At 37.4% G+C, this 18,776-nt stretch overlaps 2 protein-coding genes across 3 annotated transcripts in view; both read left to right on the top strand.

Moving 5' to 3' along the window:
- LOC126092566 (embryonic polarity protein dorsal-like) overlaps window positions 1-18,776 on the top strand; it is a 106,734-nt gene that overhangs the window by 35,745 nt on the left and 52,213 nt on the right. For both annotated transcript variants that reach the window (XM_049908239.1, XM_049908240.1), the window contains exons 6-8: window positions 2,344-2,442; window positions 5,819-6,049; window positions 9,647-9,700. In XM_049908239.1, the coding sequence (XP_049764196.1) occupies window positions 2,344-2,442; window positions 5,819-6,049; window positions 9,647-9,700 (384 nt within the window). The remainder of the gene's footprint in view (window positions 1-2,343; window positions 2,443-5,818; window positions 6,050-9,646; window positions 9,701-18,776) is intronic.
- LOC126092567 (embryonic polarity protein dorsal-like) lies at window positions 6,069-9,785 on the top strand. The gene has a single exon (XM_049908241.1). The coding sequence runs from the start codon at window positions 6,145-6,147 to the stop codon at window positions 7,276-7,278; it is 1,134 nt and encodes a 377-aa protein (XP_049764198.1). The 5' UTR covers window positions 6,069-6,144; the 3' UTR covers window positions 7,279-9,785.

Here is an 18,776-nt window from a genome sequence, read left to right as displayed (position 1 = left end):
TGTTTCATTACCAACAGTTCAGACTGTTTGCACATTGGCCAAAACTGGGTAGACCAGCTGGCATCCAACTCAATACTCCAACAGCCTCATTTAGTCTGTGTTTCTAGAGCTTCCTCTCAACACCCCCTGTGGTCTGTACCCTGTCCTGTGATACAGATGGACCTCTTTTGTGGCCCCAAAAAGGATGCAGATCCTATCCTTCTGACACCTGTTTCATTCAATCCTCCACGATTATTCTAATTCGGTATGCATTTACATGGATGGATTGAAAGTTAACGACAGGGTTGGTTATGCTTTTGCACTTGCAAGGGGACACGAGAAGCAGTGGTAAACATCTTTCCAGGCCTCTTGGAATGATGCCATTGTGTTGTGCCAACTACACATCGACCACACGAGACTCACCCGTGAGTTCCTTCTGTGTCGGCAGACTCCTCCTTACTTCAGCTGCAGTAGTCTACTGGCGATTGGCTGTATTCTTGTTGAGTGCGCCCTGCTGGCTGATTTGCAGCACACTTTCAGCTTGCGTACCTCACTACCTCAGATGCTTGCAGATGATGAGACAGACACTATGTCATTGCTGCATTTCGTGAGGGAGAGTGGATTTTACACTAAACTATGATATTGCTCCACTTTTAGTGTCAAGGGTGGTTGAAAAGGGGGGGGGGGGGGGGGAGCCTCCATCTGCCACTGGGAACCCCTCATGCGATCGCAGGTTACTTTCTTTCCCCCTTCACCTCGTTATGCATTTAGACCATCTTGTGCAAGATGCTGTCTGGGTTAGCTCTGTTTTATTTTACCTTTCATGTTACAACTACTGTCATACTCTTTTTCAGCTCTTTGACTTACTTATGAGTTGAAGCAGCCAGTCACAACTTTTTTCGCTTTTTACTATTTTACGTGTTTTGCTCATGAAATGGAGGAAATAAGTCCCAGCTCATAATCATAATCATCATAATTATCATCATCATCATCTTATCAGTAATACTAAATATTTTGCCTCCTGAAATAAGTAATGGTTACCAGTGGTGTCTCATAAATTTACAGCTTTTTTAATGAAGTTTGTGTTTGATATGGTTTTCCTAATATCACTGAACAACCTGAAGAAAATATCTGCAGGCTAGCAGGATGTACAAGTTAAATGATTTAACTTATTAACAAAGTTTGTTTTCCTTGAATTTTGATTAAATGAGGCTGTTGTTCATTATGATATTTCATAGTAAAAAATGGGCCATCATGAAAAATGTGTTCTATGTGGTACAGACTAAGTGTTTATGCTTTTACAGGTTTTTGTAGAGATAGGTTTGACTATTCTAACTTTGGTGCCTCCTTGTGTGCTTATCATGTTTTGTCTATTGCTTAGCTTTCTATTTCATTACTGCCTTTATTTATTTATTTTATTTGAATTCTGGTGCAGAAAGTTCTGGCAGAATGTAAATACCATAGGAGTAAAGGCAACAACTCACCAAATAGTAGAAGTGTTGAGTCATCAGCAGACACAGAAAAAAAGAATGAAAACTTTGCTAGCTCTCAGACAAATCCTTTTTTTGAGCTGAGCACATATACAAAGGGACTTAAAAAGTAAGTTACACATTATTAGGGCAGCCCAAATAACTTCTGTTGAATGTTTCACTACACTTCAAAGTGACACAGATATGTGACACTGTTTTTCAATGTAGTCACCAAGTGACTGTAAACAACAGTTAAAATGTTCAGTTCCTCAGTGATAGATACCTGCTACATGGTTATGGAGCCATTCAGGAACTGTCCTCTTCATTGGAAAGATGTTCTTCCATCTTCCTAAAAGGTTGGAAATAACATGGCGCAAAATCTGGGCTTCCCACATCTATGCGGCCTTGTTCAAATTGTCGACACAATTTCACTACAGTTGGACATAAAATCTCATTTGATCAATGTACCACCACAATTTCACAAAGAGTCAGTGTGCAATTTAGACATTTCACTCACAAGAATCCTACTGTCCCACATACTTCATCTTTGGAATACATATTTTCCAGTTGCTATGCCACTTCACACTGTGATGCACCTCCTATCTATACCACAATAGAATTGTGTTTGCAGGAAACTCAGAACATGTGATCTCTTCTGACAATTGGCCTCTCTTGTTGTGCAATGGACACACAATATGGTGTGTGTGTGTGTGTGTGTGTGTGTGTGTGTGTGTGTGTGTGTGTGTGTACTCTAGCTCAAAAAAGGATTTATCTCAAAGTGGCTGTTGTGGGCAGATTTCTGGCACTTGATAAGTTTTCTTTTAATGAAATAACTTTGCAGTGTATGCACTATATTACCACATTTGTACTCCAGAGAATCTCTCTCTTTTTACAGAGGCGATGTCTGACCTAGTTATCTGCAAACTGAGTGACTGTACTGCAACAGTGGCTGGTGGAAAAGAGATTATTCTTCTCTGTGAGAAGGTTGCCAAAGGTATATGTGCAAACCTGTAGTTAACCTGGTTTAACTTATTTGTAGTTCAAATTTGAAATTATTTTAATTGCATTATTTATTCTACATTGTTAGTGTTCTCTGAAATTTGCTGAAAGCAGAAGTGTTTTTCTAAGGGAAATTAAGAAGAAAAGGCTAAAGTACACTTTCTGATCAAAAGTATCGGAACACTTATTAGTAGCTACAAATATGGGGTGTGCCCATTCTTCTCTCTGATGCCATCCTTCACCTGGAGGGGGAGGTGGTGGGGGGACATTTTGATGAGGTTTCTGAATGTCCATGAAAGAGTGGCTGCCTCAAAAACCAAAACCAGAGAAGGTAATGAAGTTGGACACTTGGGTCTTAATTAAGTCAACGTTCTAACACATCCCAAAGGTGTTTCATTTGGTTCGGATCATGACTCTGGAAAGGCCAATCCACTTCAGTAATTCTGCTGTCAGCAAACCATTGCTTCACAAATACTGATGTATGGCAGCGTGCATTGTCATGCTGGCACAGTTGGTCACTATCTCTATAATGTTTCTCTACCGTATGTAGTACAAAATGTTGTAAGATGTGTTGATATCCTTTTGCATTATGTGTTTGCTTAAGTACAACTAGGGGACCACACACTAACCACTGCAACACCACAGTACTTGATTGTTGGGGCTACTCTTGATGGCAGGTAAAGTTCTCCAAGCATTCGCCAAACCCAAACCCTTGCATCAGATTGCCACTGGATATAGCATGATTCGTCACTCCAAATCTCTCATTTCCAGTCAGCTGCTGACAAGAGGCATCACTTTTTTATCACCTCAAGTGTCGCTTAGCATTGACTACAGAAGTCTTGTGTCTTATGAGGAGCAGCTTGACAGCAGGAACCTACTCCTTTTAGATCCCTATTTACAGTTGTTGTGGTAGCTAGACTGCTGGGAGCACAAGTGATTTCATGTGATTTTTTTTTACAACCATCATCCACAATGCTTTGACAGTCCCTGTCCATCAATATGTGATGTCTGCCCTGTCTTGATTTCTGTTTCACAATCACATCTCCAACAGTCAGCTGGGGCAGTTTTAGACAGGTGGAAATGTCCCTGAAGATGAAAGCTGAAGAAATGAATTAAAATTTGTGTCACAGCTGGGACTTAAATCTGTATCTTCTGCTTACTAGGCAGATGTGTTGGCCATTACACCACCATAGCAGTATAGGTAACACAGCTGCACAGACTACCATAGTCCAGTGCCCTCTCTAACAAAAACTTCAGTTCACACCTTCAGCCTATAACCATTATTGTAGATAAATTTGAGACTCATATGTCTCAAGGCAAATTAATTATACCAGATGTCCCTGAAGAATTTGTTACTCAGGTGATGTTCAATGACCAGTCCACATTCAAGTCACTGAGCTCTCCTGATCAGCCCATCCTTCTGTTACAATTCTCTACTGGCAATACAATACCTCCTGCCTTATTTTGTATTGACAGGTCTGCTTCTCATGACATCTAGTGGTCTGGTTCCGATGTAGGGCTGTCGAGATTCTTTTTATCAGATAGTGTATGCACTTAACTCTTGTCTGTTATAAAATGATGTAATAGAGGTGAGCTACAAACAAAACATAAAAAAGGTTCTTTTTAATAATTTTGTAATTGGGAACAAAACATCATCAGCGGTTGTTGTACTGTTGAAGTTGCGTAAAACAAGTCCATGAAAAGTGTTTTGGTTTAGTAACCATGTTCTTCTTTTGAGTAACCATCACTCAACATCTGTTTTATTAGATTACTAAATCTGAAACACATTAAAATTTTAATGATTGGCTTTCAAGAAAACAAGATAATTAATATGATCAGAGAAAACAAAATGACAGTTATGATTAACATGAAATGTAATATTTGATTTTATTAATACATACTATTTCTGTCCATTATATAGATACTTTTTTGATATTTGACATGCTAATTTTTATCACAGATCATAAATTGGCTTCTTTACTTTTGTCATTGTGTTACGGATTTTGGAAGTATCAGTCGGTTTGAAATTGTATTGTCTTCCATTTCTTCTTGTTCCCTTCATATATTAATGTGTGAACATAATGTCTTCGTGTGTAGCTTTCTTTTGTAGAAATATGTTCAAACATGGAATTACAACAGTACTGTATATGGAGAAACTTGAATTACTACACGAGAAGAAAATACATACTAGTGGAGTGTGCGCTGATATGAAACTTCCGGGCAGATTAAAACTGTGTGTCAGACTGGGACTTCAATTCTGGACCTTTGCCTTTTGCAGGCAAGCACTCTACTGACGACCTATCCAAGCACAACTCATGACCTGTTCTCACAACATTACTTTCACCAGTACCTCATCTCCTACCTTCCACACTTCACTTCACAGATAGTCTCCTGCGAAAATTGCAAAACTAACCTTCCTGGAAGAAAGGATATTGTGGATACATGGCTTAGCTGCAACCTAGGAGATGTTTTTTGGAATGATACTTTCACTAAGCAGTGGAGCGTGTGCTGATATGAAACTTCCTGACCAATGGAAACTTGTGCTGGATGAAGACTCAAAGTTAGGACCTTTGCCTTTCGTCGAGAAGTTCTCTATCAGTGCACATTACTTTGCAGAATGAAAATATCATTCTGGAAATATCTCCCAGGCTGTGGCTAAGCCATGTATCTGCAATATCCTTTCTTCCAGGAGTGCTAGTATTTCCAAGTTTCATGGGAGAGCTTCTGTGAGGTATGGAAGGTAGGAGATGAGGTACTGGCAGAAGTACAACTGTTAGGACAGGTCATAAGTCATTGTTGGGTAGCTTGTCCACAAAAGATATAAGTGTCTAGTTCGAATCTCGGTCTGGCACACGGTTTTAATGTGCCAGAAAGTGTCAGATACTAGAATCATAACAAAATAATGATAAATAACAATAACAGATGATTAGCAGAATGAGGTATACAATAAAAGTGTGAAACAAATGAAAACTAAGCCACATAGAATTAACAGGAACAAACATTTGTTAATACGTTTGATATGTCAAATTATTTGTCAGTAAGCTTTGCGTATGAAAGTTTGTTTCCTTCTCAGTTGAGTCTGGATAACTCAGTGAATCTAATATATTGTTGTTGTGTAAAGGAAATTAGTAATGTCTTCAGTGTTTTTCCTGTCTGAGTGGGGATTTTTTTAAAATGGAAGCCTGTGTGTTTTAACAACTGGAACTGTAGTATATACAGTATACATTTGAAGTTTTTCATTATCGTTTTAGTGTCATCTAAACATACAGCATAATGTGTACAGGCAGCACAGGTGTAATGTATATTAAATATTGTTTACTGTGGGAATGTAATTAGAACATTTACCTCTATTTTTCTTTGTTTGTTTTCAGAGGATATCCAAGTACGTTTTTTTGAGGAGCAGGGTGGACAGGTTATGTGGGAAGGATTTGGTGAGTTCCAGCCGACGCAAGTCCACAAGCAAGTTGCAATCTGCCTCCGAACGCCACGTTACCGCACACTCGATGTTGACCGACCTGTACGTGCTCACATCCAGTTACGTCGGCCCAGTGACGGTGCTACATCCGAGCCCCTGCCCTTTGAATTGATACCTTTGGAATCAGGTAGGCCGTCGTTCTGGGCTCTGCGCCGGTCCTTACGCCAAGGAAAAGCTGACTATAGAGTATTTTCAGACATTCTCTCTGCCAGTGCTAGTTTGATGACTGGTGGTAGCATTGCGGTATCCACAGTTCCTACAAATAATATTAGAACTGTGCCAAAACCAGCAAATACTGCCCTGTCTGTGCAGGCGTCCACATCACCAGGTACCATAGGCTCTGCTGTTGTTTCAGAAGAGTTGAAAACGCAACCTGAAGGTGAAAATACATTAAAGGAGGACAACAATGATGGGGAAGTCATGGAGGCTAAGCCTGAAGCTGAGCAAGAAACAGAGACGAGTCGCTCACTTAAGGAACTTTTATCACAGGTAGCAGAACTTGATGAAATTTATTCTGACACGCGTGCTCGGTTGCTTATGCCATCTGGTGGTGACTCTGGACACCCTCCAGAGACAGTTACAGATGAACCCATGGAAGTGACAGAAGCAGAACTTGCAGCAGTAGTTGCTGCGACAGAAAACCTTCCTGAAGATGATACACAGACCTATTCCTCCCTGCAAATGGCTATGAAGAATCCCGTTGTAGACTTGCTAGAAGCAGATCGTGATCGATACGAAGACGTAGCTGCACCTGTTGTTCCTCCACTCATTTCCATTGCCCCTGTCCCTCCACCACATGGAAAACGTGATGTACCAGCACCAGTAACACCAGACGCAGGTTCTGAACGTCTGCCACCCCTGCCACCGAAACGTAGTAGGAAATCTCCACCGGGGCGTCCTGATCACCCACCACCACCACAGCTGCAGCAGCAGGTGCATGCATCTGTCCCACAAATACCTAGTTCTGCCTCTCCCCCTGCGTCACCACCTCCAACAGACCAACCCCTACCAGCTGAACCTCGTTCAGCCAAGCCAACACTTTTCCAGAAGCTTTTCTCAAAAAAGAAAAACCGTAAAGATAGTACTGGTGGTAGGTCACGTGAAGGGTCTGCTCAACGGCAATCATCTCCTTCCCCTTCGCGACCTGAAGAGGATGTCATATTCATTCCTCTAACTGGGCAGCCTGAACTTACAGAAGCTGAACATTATGCTCTGTACACTGACGTAGCACCCCATGCCACTGCATCAGAATTCGATGAAATGTCTTTCTATTACAGCCCTGTGGAAGGTGGCCGTATTCTTACACAACAGCAGAGCCAGCCTCCAGAAGCTCGACCACGTGATATTTTTGCTTAATTGTGTTTCTGTTGTGGCTGTGGACAGCTCATTTCTTTGTTAATATGCTCCTTGCCATTACATTAGTTGAAAATGTGGCATATTGTGTTCCCAATATAACTATTTTGTTGCACCGTTTCTGTATTTTTTTAGTTCCTAACTTCCCAGATTGTCAAGTTTTATTTTTCTGCTAGTCTTTCATTCCAGCAGATGGTCATAGTGTTAAACATTTGCTTTATTTTTATGAGTAGTGTTCCAAATATCTTGAGTAATGATTTCCCAGATGTAAAACAACAGAAGTCACAGCTTACCTTGAATAAACATTTGGTGTATTATGCTGTACAGAAACTGGCACAGAACAATATACTGTGGTGTATTAAATGAAACTTTTCGACAGTTTTTCTGTTTAGCATCCAGGTGAATTCCTGGAACTAGATGTTGATCAGTGAAATAGAAACAGCATGGAGCCCTGATTTCTTTTTCAGTTGTTTGCTTTAACTTTACTCTCCAGGCAATAACTTTAAATTTCTTGTGGGTATGTGTCATGGACCTTTCCAATTTACATTATATTAAACATCATGATGCTTCCCTGCTAGAGGCGCCATGTTATTGAAGCATTTTAAGACTTTGTTATTGTTGACATATGTTTTTACTTTGATTCTAAGCATACTAAATTCCAGAAATTGGAGTTTTTTTGTTTCCTGCAGATGGAAATATTTTGCATAAATACCTAAATTTGTACATGAATCAATATTGATGGACACACTTCCACATCCAGTCTTCAGGATTTTATTACCTTGCTAAATTAATTTGTATCAACAGAGTATTATTTAAAGTTAGCTGCTGCATAACTCATTTATCAGTGCCATTAAGCAGAAATTGATGGAAAACACAGTGGTGAGGGGATTTCTCTTGTTTCCAAAAGAACTGTGTTACAGTGAGACATAAAGCTTTGCATTCAGAGGTTTGAAAGATGGTATATGTATATTGAAGCCTATTTAGTCACATGAATTTTTGTTTACTTTTCCACAGAGGGTCTGTTAGGTTTTAGATATAAAAATTCGTTCACACGCACATGTTTATCAGTGCTATTTTGCTATTTGGGAATTTGTCTTCCATGAAATAGTGCAAATGAAAAGTGAAGGGCTTCATAATATGTTTGTCATCTTGTAAGGCCTTTCTCAAAGGACTCCTTACGTGATATTTAAGAGAAGAAACTGAAAATATTGTTTAAGAAAAAGTACTCTTTTCATTTCTGGCAGTGATATAAGCTTGTTGGTTATTTTAGATTTTATCGAAAAACAAGAAAGTAAGGTCCTAATCTCTGCATTTGTGGTAAAGAAAAGAATATCGAGCTCCAAGCGAACATGTTTCTTCAAAAATTTGCCCACATTAGTTCGCTGACTTCTGCTTTTGTCATAATAGAGAAATGTGACATTATGCTCAAATCTCTAACATGTTTGATACATTAATGTAGATTGTTTACTGAGAAGAAAATTCTTTATTTTTTAAGTGATGTGATTTTGTAATGAAAATAACATTTTATACATTGTTGTTCACTTATTATGCATTTTAAGAGAAATTTTTAAAGCCATTGTAGTGCAGATTTTTAACAGTGTTAAGTACTTTTGTACTGTTCAACTGTGCTGATGCAATGCACACAGATTATAATAATTGCTCTGTAGTAATGTTAACAGTCACTTTTCCCTCTGTTGAGCATTTATTTGACTCGTTAGAGATTAATAACGTCATTATTTTCCTGTTATGGTTATATTTGCCACAAGTAATTGTTTTTTATTTGTTGTTGAGACAGAGTGTGATCTAGTCCCTTGAGGGTAGTTATTAGTGCAGATTTTTCATGTTCCACAACTAGATTTCCCGACATTTGCTCTGTGTGCATTACCTCAGCAGTACTCCTGTGTGGTCTTGTACGTTGAGTGTTGTGTGGGCTTACAATTTAATATATTTATAAATGATGCTTTATGAGTCTCTACTGTTTTATACTCTTTTATGGCTTTTGTAAATAATTTTTATATAAAAGAAGGTAATTGTTGATGTGGTATGAGCACTGAGATTTTTTAAATTGCTGTTGAATGTTATTATTCATGCACTGTATTGTCATGATGATGATGATGATGATGATGATGATGATGATGATGATGATATCAGTGATAAGCACTGTAACTTCCTATCCTTGTTATCAGTATTAATTCCCAACCGACTTCTACTGTGAAAATATAGATAAATGAGAAGTGGAACCAAATTATCTCTGTTCGCTCAATATTGTTTTCATTTCAGTATGAAAAATTGAAGTTTATATTCAGTTGTATGGTTTATAGCCTTATGCTGTTTAGAATTATTTATTCATTATTTGACAATTTTTTTTTAGATCCAAAGAGAAAGAGGCCAAAAGAGATGCGTATACCCGAGGTGGAAAAGGCGAGTGAGTATTCAAAATTGAGTCTCTCTTTATCTGGGTTATGGGATTCCTCGCCTTCTCTGTTCCTCTCTGGTCTGTGCAATCTGCAGTCTAAACTCTGTGTGATTTCCAACCCATCCTGAAATATTTGTTTTATGCTAAGTTTTGAGACTACAGCTTCATTATTTAATGTATGATGTTCAATTTATGGAAAAATATTTGCAAAACATTACAGTAAAATTCTGTTAGCTGTATACACTCCTATTAAAATTACTTTATGATTGACATTTCAGCTAGTCGAGTGATAGGGACCAGTTGCCATCAGTTGTAGTTTTCTATTGAGCACCATTTCCTCTCTGTGTTGCCCGTTTAGTAGGTGCACGTAGCACTTTGTGTAGCTTGGCTGGCAGCACGCTGGCAACATTGTCCTCCCCCCACCACATCATCATTTACAAAGTAATTTTAATCAGAGTATAATGATGAAATGGTGTGAAATTAGTAGTTAAAACAGTGAATTGTTGTACACTGTGATGAAGCCACTCACCCAGGTAAATTTTATAGACACTGACTGTTCACAGAAACTCATACACAAACATTGTAAAGAGTTATTCACAAAAATGTTTAGTATCAGTACTCTCAAAATGTCTGCTTAGGTATTCCAGCTTAGAATTTGCTTCATACCTTTTCTTTGATCAGCAGTTGTAAATTTCCTTTTGTTGTGAACCATTATTTGTACATTGTACTTTGGTGCACCTGTATACATACTAAATTCTGTTACGCTTAACTAACATTTATAATATAATTGCAGTACTCATGAATCATCATGTTGATGTACCCCATTTTTTAGGCCCATTGATGAAATTTTGTTATAAATTGCCAGTGCTGGTCCCTTAAATTCTTGTGTTTTTCAACATTTTCAGTCAATACTTGAGCATTTGTTAATTCATGTGAATGTCTGTGTTAGCTCGCTCTGAGCTTTTTCAAGTGAATGAGAAAGGCTGTCCTTCATATTGCACGGAAATATTCTGAACCATATTAGATGAGTAGAAAGTATCACATTAAAAATCTGAAAATTTTGTACATTTATTTGAGAGGGAATCTTACAGCCTCATCATTGTGTCTGTCTATTAATTTCTATGTAAGCTTCCATTTATGTGAAACTAGCCAGTACCTGGTTTGATACCCGCACCCCCATGATTGAAAATGTGATCAGTAGCAGAATTTGACCAGATTAACAGAATTCCAGAGACTGTAAAACACTTTGATGGAGATCTGGCTGTTATATGAGGACATTAAGCTCAGTATCCTTTTATGCACTTCTCTAGAGATGTGGACTGTATGTTAATATAGAGTCGCACTCTCTCACTACCGGTTGTCCCATGCAAATCCGTAATAATAAAGCACAACACTGCACTGTACAAGCATTCATCACAGTCATTAGCACTACACATTTACAGATATTTCAAAGGTAAAAAATATTCTCATCTGTTGTATCGTACTGTGAACTGAGCCTTATTTCATTTTGAGAAGGGAGTGGTATGGCACACATTTGTGCAAAGTCATCCTATTGTTCTCCTACATGCCTATGTGTGTGTGCTGATTCATTATAATGACAGCTTGCAAGTCACATGTAATTTTTGCTATCTTTGCCATTTAACGTTTATTTTGAATTGTGAATACTGCCATTCTTCTTGTTCACACTGAAATCATATTTATTAATACATTTTTCTGTTATTGCTTATGAAAAAACATCACCAATTTGACCTCATATTTTATGGAGGAAATAGCACACGTGCTATTTTTTTCAACACACTACCATGTTTTTTCTTGAAGGTGTACACCCACCCACCCAACAGATGCTTTCAACTTTTTTAGCACCACTTCTCTTATAATTGAACATACCACTGCTGTATATTAATGTTGTTGATTGTCATCTTTGTTTCTGAATGTGTGGTTAGATTTGTCTAAACAGATTGTGTTGACCGTGGAAAGTTTTTGTTGATGTGTCCCCTGGTTTTCAAGGTATCTACTTCAGATTAACAGATCACTTTTTTGATTTAACAATTTAAAGTTCCTCTTGATAATCCTGAAAGACAGATTCCTCTTCTTTCCACTGTTCCAAAAGGCATTAGCTTATATCATATACTCTTCTTTATGGGTAGGGGCAGAGTGGTGTCTGACAATATTACATCAAAGCAGGCTTCATTGCTTACTTCATCATTTTCACTTCCCTGTCCCATTGTACCAGTGATGCTGTTCAATGAATGTGACTGTGGTGAAAGTGCAGCCTCATTGCCATCTTCTCCATCCTCTTAGTAAATAAACAGCAAACATCAGTGCACTATTTTGTTCTGTATCCACCACATCTTCCTCTGTTAAGCTGCCTATGATTTCTGCAGTGAAATTGAAAGGCATAAATAATAACACAAATAAGCCTCAGAAGCTTTCATTTGCCTTGTATAAAAGATAATCGAACAGCCACACATAATGATGCTTATCAATCACGTTCATTCTTTGAAGTGTAACTGTTGCAGTTTGGCTGTCATTCCTCACTACTGCTGGAGGTGCCCCAATATCAGTTGCAGTTCAGTGTCATTATAAATACAAAATCTTACCCACTCCACTCTACAGCACCTCATGCTTGGGCATGAAGTGGGTGCAGTGGGGCAGAGTGAGTGAATACAAGTGGTATGCACATGTGTTTAAAAACTGTAGTGTCAGAATATCATAACTGCATGCTATCAGAATAATGGCCCTGATTTTCGTGCAGGATCAATTGTTGGGGCTTGATATCTTGCACGTGTGCATCTTTCTCCTTAAAATATGAGGTTGAGTTGCTGATGTTTCCTTGTTAGTAGAACCATTTCCTATTTACGAAAGAAAAGCCAGAAACCATTAATGTTCTGTAGTAACTGATGTTACTTACATGAGGAAGCCTAATAAACTGCAGTTTTTTCATGTTATTTGTTGCACTATTTGTTTTATTAGTGGTAAAATTTTCTTTTCATACAGTACAGACTCACACATCTGGCATTTGTGTCCTTGGTGATTTTTATTTTATGGGCATTAAGCCATGGTCCAAGGCATATTTCTGTCCAATCTATGCTATAATGTACAGAGATAGAGAGGCCATAGAAATTCAAAATCACAAACTTCAACAGTAAAGAAAAAGATTTGAATTTAGACAAGCTTGGACCTTAGCACTAAATAAAGCAAACAACACAACTGTACCTAAAACATGCTCCATAACATATTGGCTCAACTCTGCAATCTTAGACAGCGGTCTGATTAAATCACAAACAAATTATTTTGATATGTGTAAACAGTTCAAGTTACTGAGCTTGTTTGAGATTTTAACTGTTTTCTGAGTCATTATAGCTTCTACTGGCATTTCCAGCATTACAGGATGTAGCATCAGGCAGAGAACTGGACCTTGGACCATTATCTGATGTCCATAAAACAGAAATCACCGAAATTGTCTTGATTGCATACAAGCAGTTGCTAAGCTACATTGAACCAAGTACACTACACTCTATTTGTAATATTGCAATAAACCATTGAGTTGCACAGAGCCACAGTTGTTTATCTGCATTTTGCATAGACCAATGGTGGTGGGCACTAACATGGAGCAGCTTAGCTTTCAAATCAAGTCAGATTTGTTGGCAAATAGGACAAATGAAAAAATATTTGTTGTTTCACTGTGTTTACTTTCAAATGTTTCAGTCTACCACAGGTGTTACAGTTGTTTTTATGTGGCTGTTCTGTACACTGACTGTAACAATATTATAGTGTTTGTACAAGGCCTGTGAAGGATTTAATATGCAGAACATATGAAACTGCACAGTACTTAACTTATAGTAATATTTGGATCGTAACAGATAAAGGCATGTTATTCTTTATGCCAACAGATTTTGTTATTGTAGCAGGTGACTGGTTTACTACATATTCAGACTCTGTGGTTTTACTACATATTCAGACTCTGTGGTAAAATTAACATTTTAAGTGCTGCAGGTTTACTAGGATAAAATTATTGCTTTAAAAACTTCCAGCTACATTAGTAACTTCAGATTTACATATATCTACACAGTGCATTATCTTTTGCTTGACTCACCTTTCTTAATCTTCTTTTCTATTTTTCCAAAATTGTCAGTTACAGAAAATTTAAGTACAAAAAGTAAAAAATTGTAAAACAGAGCTTTATGGCAAAATGAATGTGTTAATTGTAATTGTCTTTTCTGAAAATACATGTTGCCACAATCACATTATTATGATATGGTGATTTTATATGTGTGTTATGATGATATGGTGTTGGAAAAAAGCTGGGAAAGTTAAATGTTATTGTTTGGTTCAGTGGCTTCAGTGCATAAATGCTTTCTTGGTGTCTGTGGATGAGTAATGTGATTTTTTTGCACATTATTAAAAATCCTACTTTTCTATGGAAAATCTCTTATCTGACTTTTTATTTATTTCATTCCTCTATTTTCCTTATAAAGCTTTAATTTGAAATTATTTTCAACTAAAGAATTAAAAAGATAGGAAAGTGTGAAGGTAATTTATGATCCTGAGTGTTAGAAATGTGGGACATATCTCATCAGCATTTCTCGTGGAAGAGGGGCAACAGAGAAAGCTAAAATTCTGGACTCAGCTATACACTGCTTGCTGAGAAGCTCAGTGAAAGGAGGAAGAGGAGCTTATTTAGGCTTACATTTACATCCACTGCTGTTATGTCCCGATTGCAGTGGGAGAAAAATTTCAATGAAGATCCCTTTCGGTTACTTACCAAAGACAGCTTCTTTAGAAATAAGTGAATTACACTGTAAATTTCACTTTGTTGCAATTATTATTGGGTGAGATAAATGTAAACTGCAACAGCTATTTTATGGTGGAGGGTTTTGAAACTACAGCAGTATCTTGTTAGGACATATTCACGAATTAGTAGCATCCTAGTGTCAAGACTTCATAAAGAGTTGTTAGTTTTGTGTGTTGTTTATACAACAATATTGATTTGTTATTCAGCAATATAACTATTGAAATACTGTGTGTGTTAGGTTGGTTTATCTTTTATCTGCTTTCGGATAAACTGAAAAGTGCAAAGAATTAGTTAATGCTCTATCAGCACCAAGACCATACAAACTGTACTTGAACTGCCTAAATGTTATTTCCCTGATGACCACAGAGAATACAGATAAAATAAATTGAATAATGGCTGTTTTGTTTAAAATTGTGCATTGTGGGGGGGGGGGGGTGTTGTTTTTTTAAGGCCACAGTAAATAGGAGGTGACTGCAAAATCATAAAAGCGTTCTTATTAATTATTGAAACTCCTTTGCAACTTATAATGTGTCACATGGGTATATTGTACAGGAAATTATTAGTTTCTCAGTGAAGGACTTCACCGAGTTCATGAAATAGAAATTTTATGGCTACAAGACATATTAAACTCAAGGAATTCTAAAATAATGAGAGACAACAAGCATGTCTTGTCTCTAAGAATAAAAAATAATGGAAATTATTTTTGTTTTCTAAATTTGATGTTTGATATTATTTGCTGGACTGTTGTACAGGAAACAGTGGCTAATGTATCGTGTGCATTAAACGAATACTTTTCAGTTTACGGTGGAAGGGCTTCATTGCCCCCATTAAAATTAGCTATGTGGACAACCATGACAAGGACTTCAAAAGTACAGAACGATCAGATTGGTAGAAAATTGAACTGTAGCGCTGTGTACATGCGAAAGAACCCATAGGATTAACAAAGTGCCTGCAGTATAGGTGGGTGTGAAGTGAACAAAATATTGAAATTAATGGGGGGGGGGGGGGGGAATAAAACAGTAGGTCTATTTATTAATTAAGTTCCAGCAGTTGTTTTCCTGTAATAGAGTAAGGACACTGGACAAAATTTTAGTCAGACTGTTTTAAGAGTTCACTGTCACTTTGGAGCAATGAAAATGTGTAGAACTGGTGTCAGGCTGTCATGTGACCTCCCACCGCTGACGAAAGTTGTGGTAGTGAACTGATTTGTATGTGCCAGTCAATAATATGAAATCAGTGCAGTTAGATATGTTGATGTGGAAATTCAGTAGAATTGCAGAAATGAGCTATCATGTTTGGATGTTTCAGTGACCACAGTTTGAATGAGGTTGCCTGAACTGCTGGTGTATCGAAGTGGACTAACTAATGTGTGTGCAAGGTGTGGCATACTACTTGCAACAACGTAACACAGTGTAAGCCCAGAGACCATAAAAAGATTATAACCGACAGTGACTGGAAATGAGTGTCACACTTTGTCAATGACAGTTGGTTCCAAACGTGACAGAAATTGCTGCTGCTCATGAATGCTGGTCTGTCTCAACCAGTTTACAAGCAAACATTGTAAAGGAGACTGCATGCACCAAATGTTTGGTGTAAGATATCTCCCAAAAGGCCATTGCTTACAGTGACACACACAGCTGCATGTCTTCAGTAGAACTAGACAGAAACTGGATAGTAGCTGACTGGAGACATCTAAAATAGTCTGACAAGTCACAGTTTTTTCAAGTGAGGCTAGTCTTAGAGTGTACTGAAAGTCCAATGAAGTGCTTAACCCGCAGTTTTTGAAGTTGTAGTTCAGGCTGACGATTGTTCTGTGATGTTCTGGGGGCGTTTTTCATACCACAAATTAAACCCTCTCATTCACGTTACTGTGCATGTGGACTGACATGTATATGTTTACATTTTTGCCGACCGAGTGTTGCCCTTTCTTCTATATGTTCATGAGAAGATTGCTGTAGACAGTTCCATTTTCCAAGATGACAACAGGCATGTTCACTGGGCTGCACACGTGTGTTCCCGGTTTGACGAAACACTCGGATATCTTAATGCACCTATGCTGGCTGCTACATCACCCAGTCCCTCATAGAACAGTATGGAACAGTGAGTGAAACATAGCCATCAACTTAACCACATTTTATTGCCTATAGCGTCCAATCATCAGTGAGTGGTTTCAGCTGTATATGGCATACCAAAATAAAGTTGTAGACTATCTTCCTCACTGAAGTGAGGCCATTATCAAGCCTAGATTGGTAGGCTACACAGTATTCGCGTGACCAATCCTTGACATGACTAATTTTTTGTCCAGTGTGCTTGTTTATATGTCTGTTAGTGAACTGTAATTAATTTTTCAAACTTTCCTTCTTTTACATTTGGTGAAGGGGGCATTTTCAAGTTGCTTTATTGGTTTCAGTGCATTGTATTTTCATTTGGCTTCTATATCTTAAGTATTCATCTGCCAGTAAGAATGAAAGTTTAGAGTTTTTTCAGAAGATAGATAGGCTCCATCACAAAGGAATGGAGAAAGACAGACCTTACGAAAACTTATTTCAGTGTGTACAACTGATAAAGTCTGGACAGCTTAGAGAAATGGCAAAACTACTACTTTGTTAATATGGAAAACAGCTCCAGCTTCAAGGATGCTGAGGTACATATTGTGTATGAATCTTTGTTGGGGCATGAAGGCATGAAATGTTAACATATTTTGAGTGCTTGTGCTTTTGGCTACTGCTTTAAATGCTAGCTCATGTACAAATTGCTATTATAAATAACTTATTTGTTGTAAATATTTCATGCATGATAGCATAATTAAATCATCTGTATTTAACTTATTCATGTAGATACTAAAATATAGTTTATTGTTGAATAACACTTTTAAGCAGAATCTTATTTTTTGGTATACGATTAGAGGTTTCATTTTGCACAATATTTATGATCGTGTGATTAGTGTTGTGGAATTTTTATGTAGTTTTTTTTTTAATTATATGTTTAATTAGCCACTATTTTCATTTATGAGGCTTTATAGTATTCATTGTGCTGATAGCATTTTCCTCTTTCTTTATCTTTAATTTTGAGTTTGCATGTCTTTCAACATGTTTAATAATACAGATCATATTTCTGATTTATACAGTGTGTTGTTAAATGGTTTGTATCATGTGTCAGATTGTAGTTTTCTGTGTGTAACATTTTCATATAATCTATTTGGAAATTGATGCTGTTCCCGTAAACTGTAATGAAAAGACAACGAACAAAAGATACTCGCTGGATCAGTAGTCATACTTTATCTCATGAAGTGACAATTTGAGTTAGATTCTATGTAGATTTATGTTACATTATCTCAAGTTAATATGCAAAACAAAACATTTAACTGTCTTAAAATTAAAATTATAGTTCCATTAACTAGTACACAGAGAGTACTATGCTGGTAGCCTGCGTTTCCAGTAGGATTATACAGTATTTTGTAATAAGTGAAAAGACAGCAAAATTATAAATTACAAAATGGACCAAAAGGAGCTGATATGAACAAGAGAGAGGACAGTAGAGTCAATGAATAAAGTGAGCATTGTTAATGTCCAAGATTGACATTGCCATAGGAATGCTGGAGAAAATAGTGGCTGAGGCTTTGTGTTGAGGAAATGAAGTTTGGTTTAATACAGTTTTAGATACCGGTTGGAGATTTGCCAAGAGTGAGGAAGGACAAAGTGTTATTGGCATCGAAAAAAACCAATAGATGACAGTCAGTGGGATTCGTTTTTCATCTCTCTCTTTTACAACTGTCATTGCCACTTGGCTGTTTGATGTTTGAGAGTGTGGAATTGTGAAACATGAGTTGTTTAGACAGGAGCTTCAGAAAAATACATTTTCCTCTTCTTAGTTAAATAGCAACCTAATGCTTCAGGAAAATTTTCACTATGCCAAGATGTGATCTGTTGCAGAACATTGATGGTTTAATGAGACAAATGAAGTGTAGAAAAGTTATTTTGAATGGGGGTAGAAAGAAAACGATTCCAAAATAAAACTGACCCAGAAAATAGTTATAGGACAGAGGCAGAATTGATTCCCGGTAATGATCAGCGGAATTGCCCTTCACAGAAAACCCTATAAATCGTAATTTTGATGCACGAATCAGTTGCTGGTACATGTCTGCAATGCACAACTTCGTGTCTCGAATACTTCACTGTGACGTTAGGTAAGTGACAGTAGCAAACATGCTTAGTGATCTGTCGAATAAAACTCAAAATCATGCACACATTAAAACAGTGTGCATTCATTTTTGAGTGGTATGTGAAGCAA

This window comes from Schistocerca cancellata, chromosome 7 (genome assembly GCF_023864275.1).
Source record: "Schistocerca cancellata isolate TAMUIC-IGC-003103 chromosome 7, iqSchCanc2.1, whole genome shotgun sequence".
Taxonomy (NCBI): Eukaryota; Metazoa; Arthropoda; class Insecta; order Orthoptera; family Acrididae; genus Schistocerca; species Schistocerca cancellata.
This window is presented reverse-complemented; position numbering and strand designations above follow the sequence as displayed.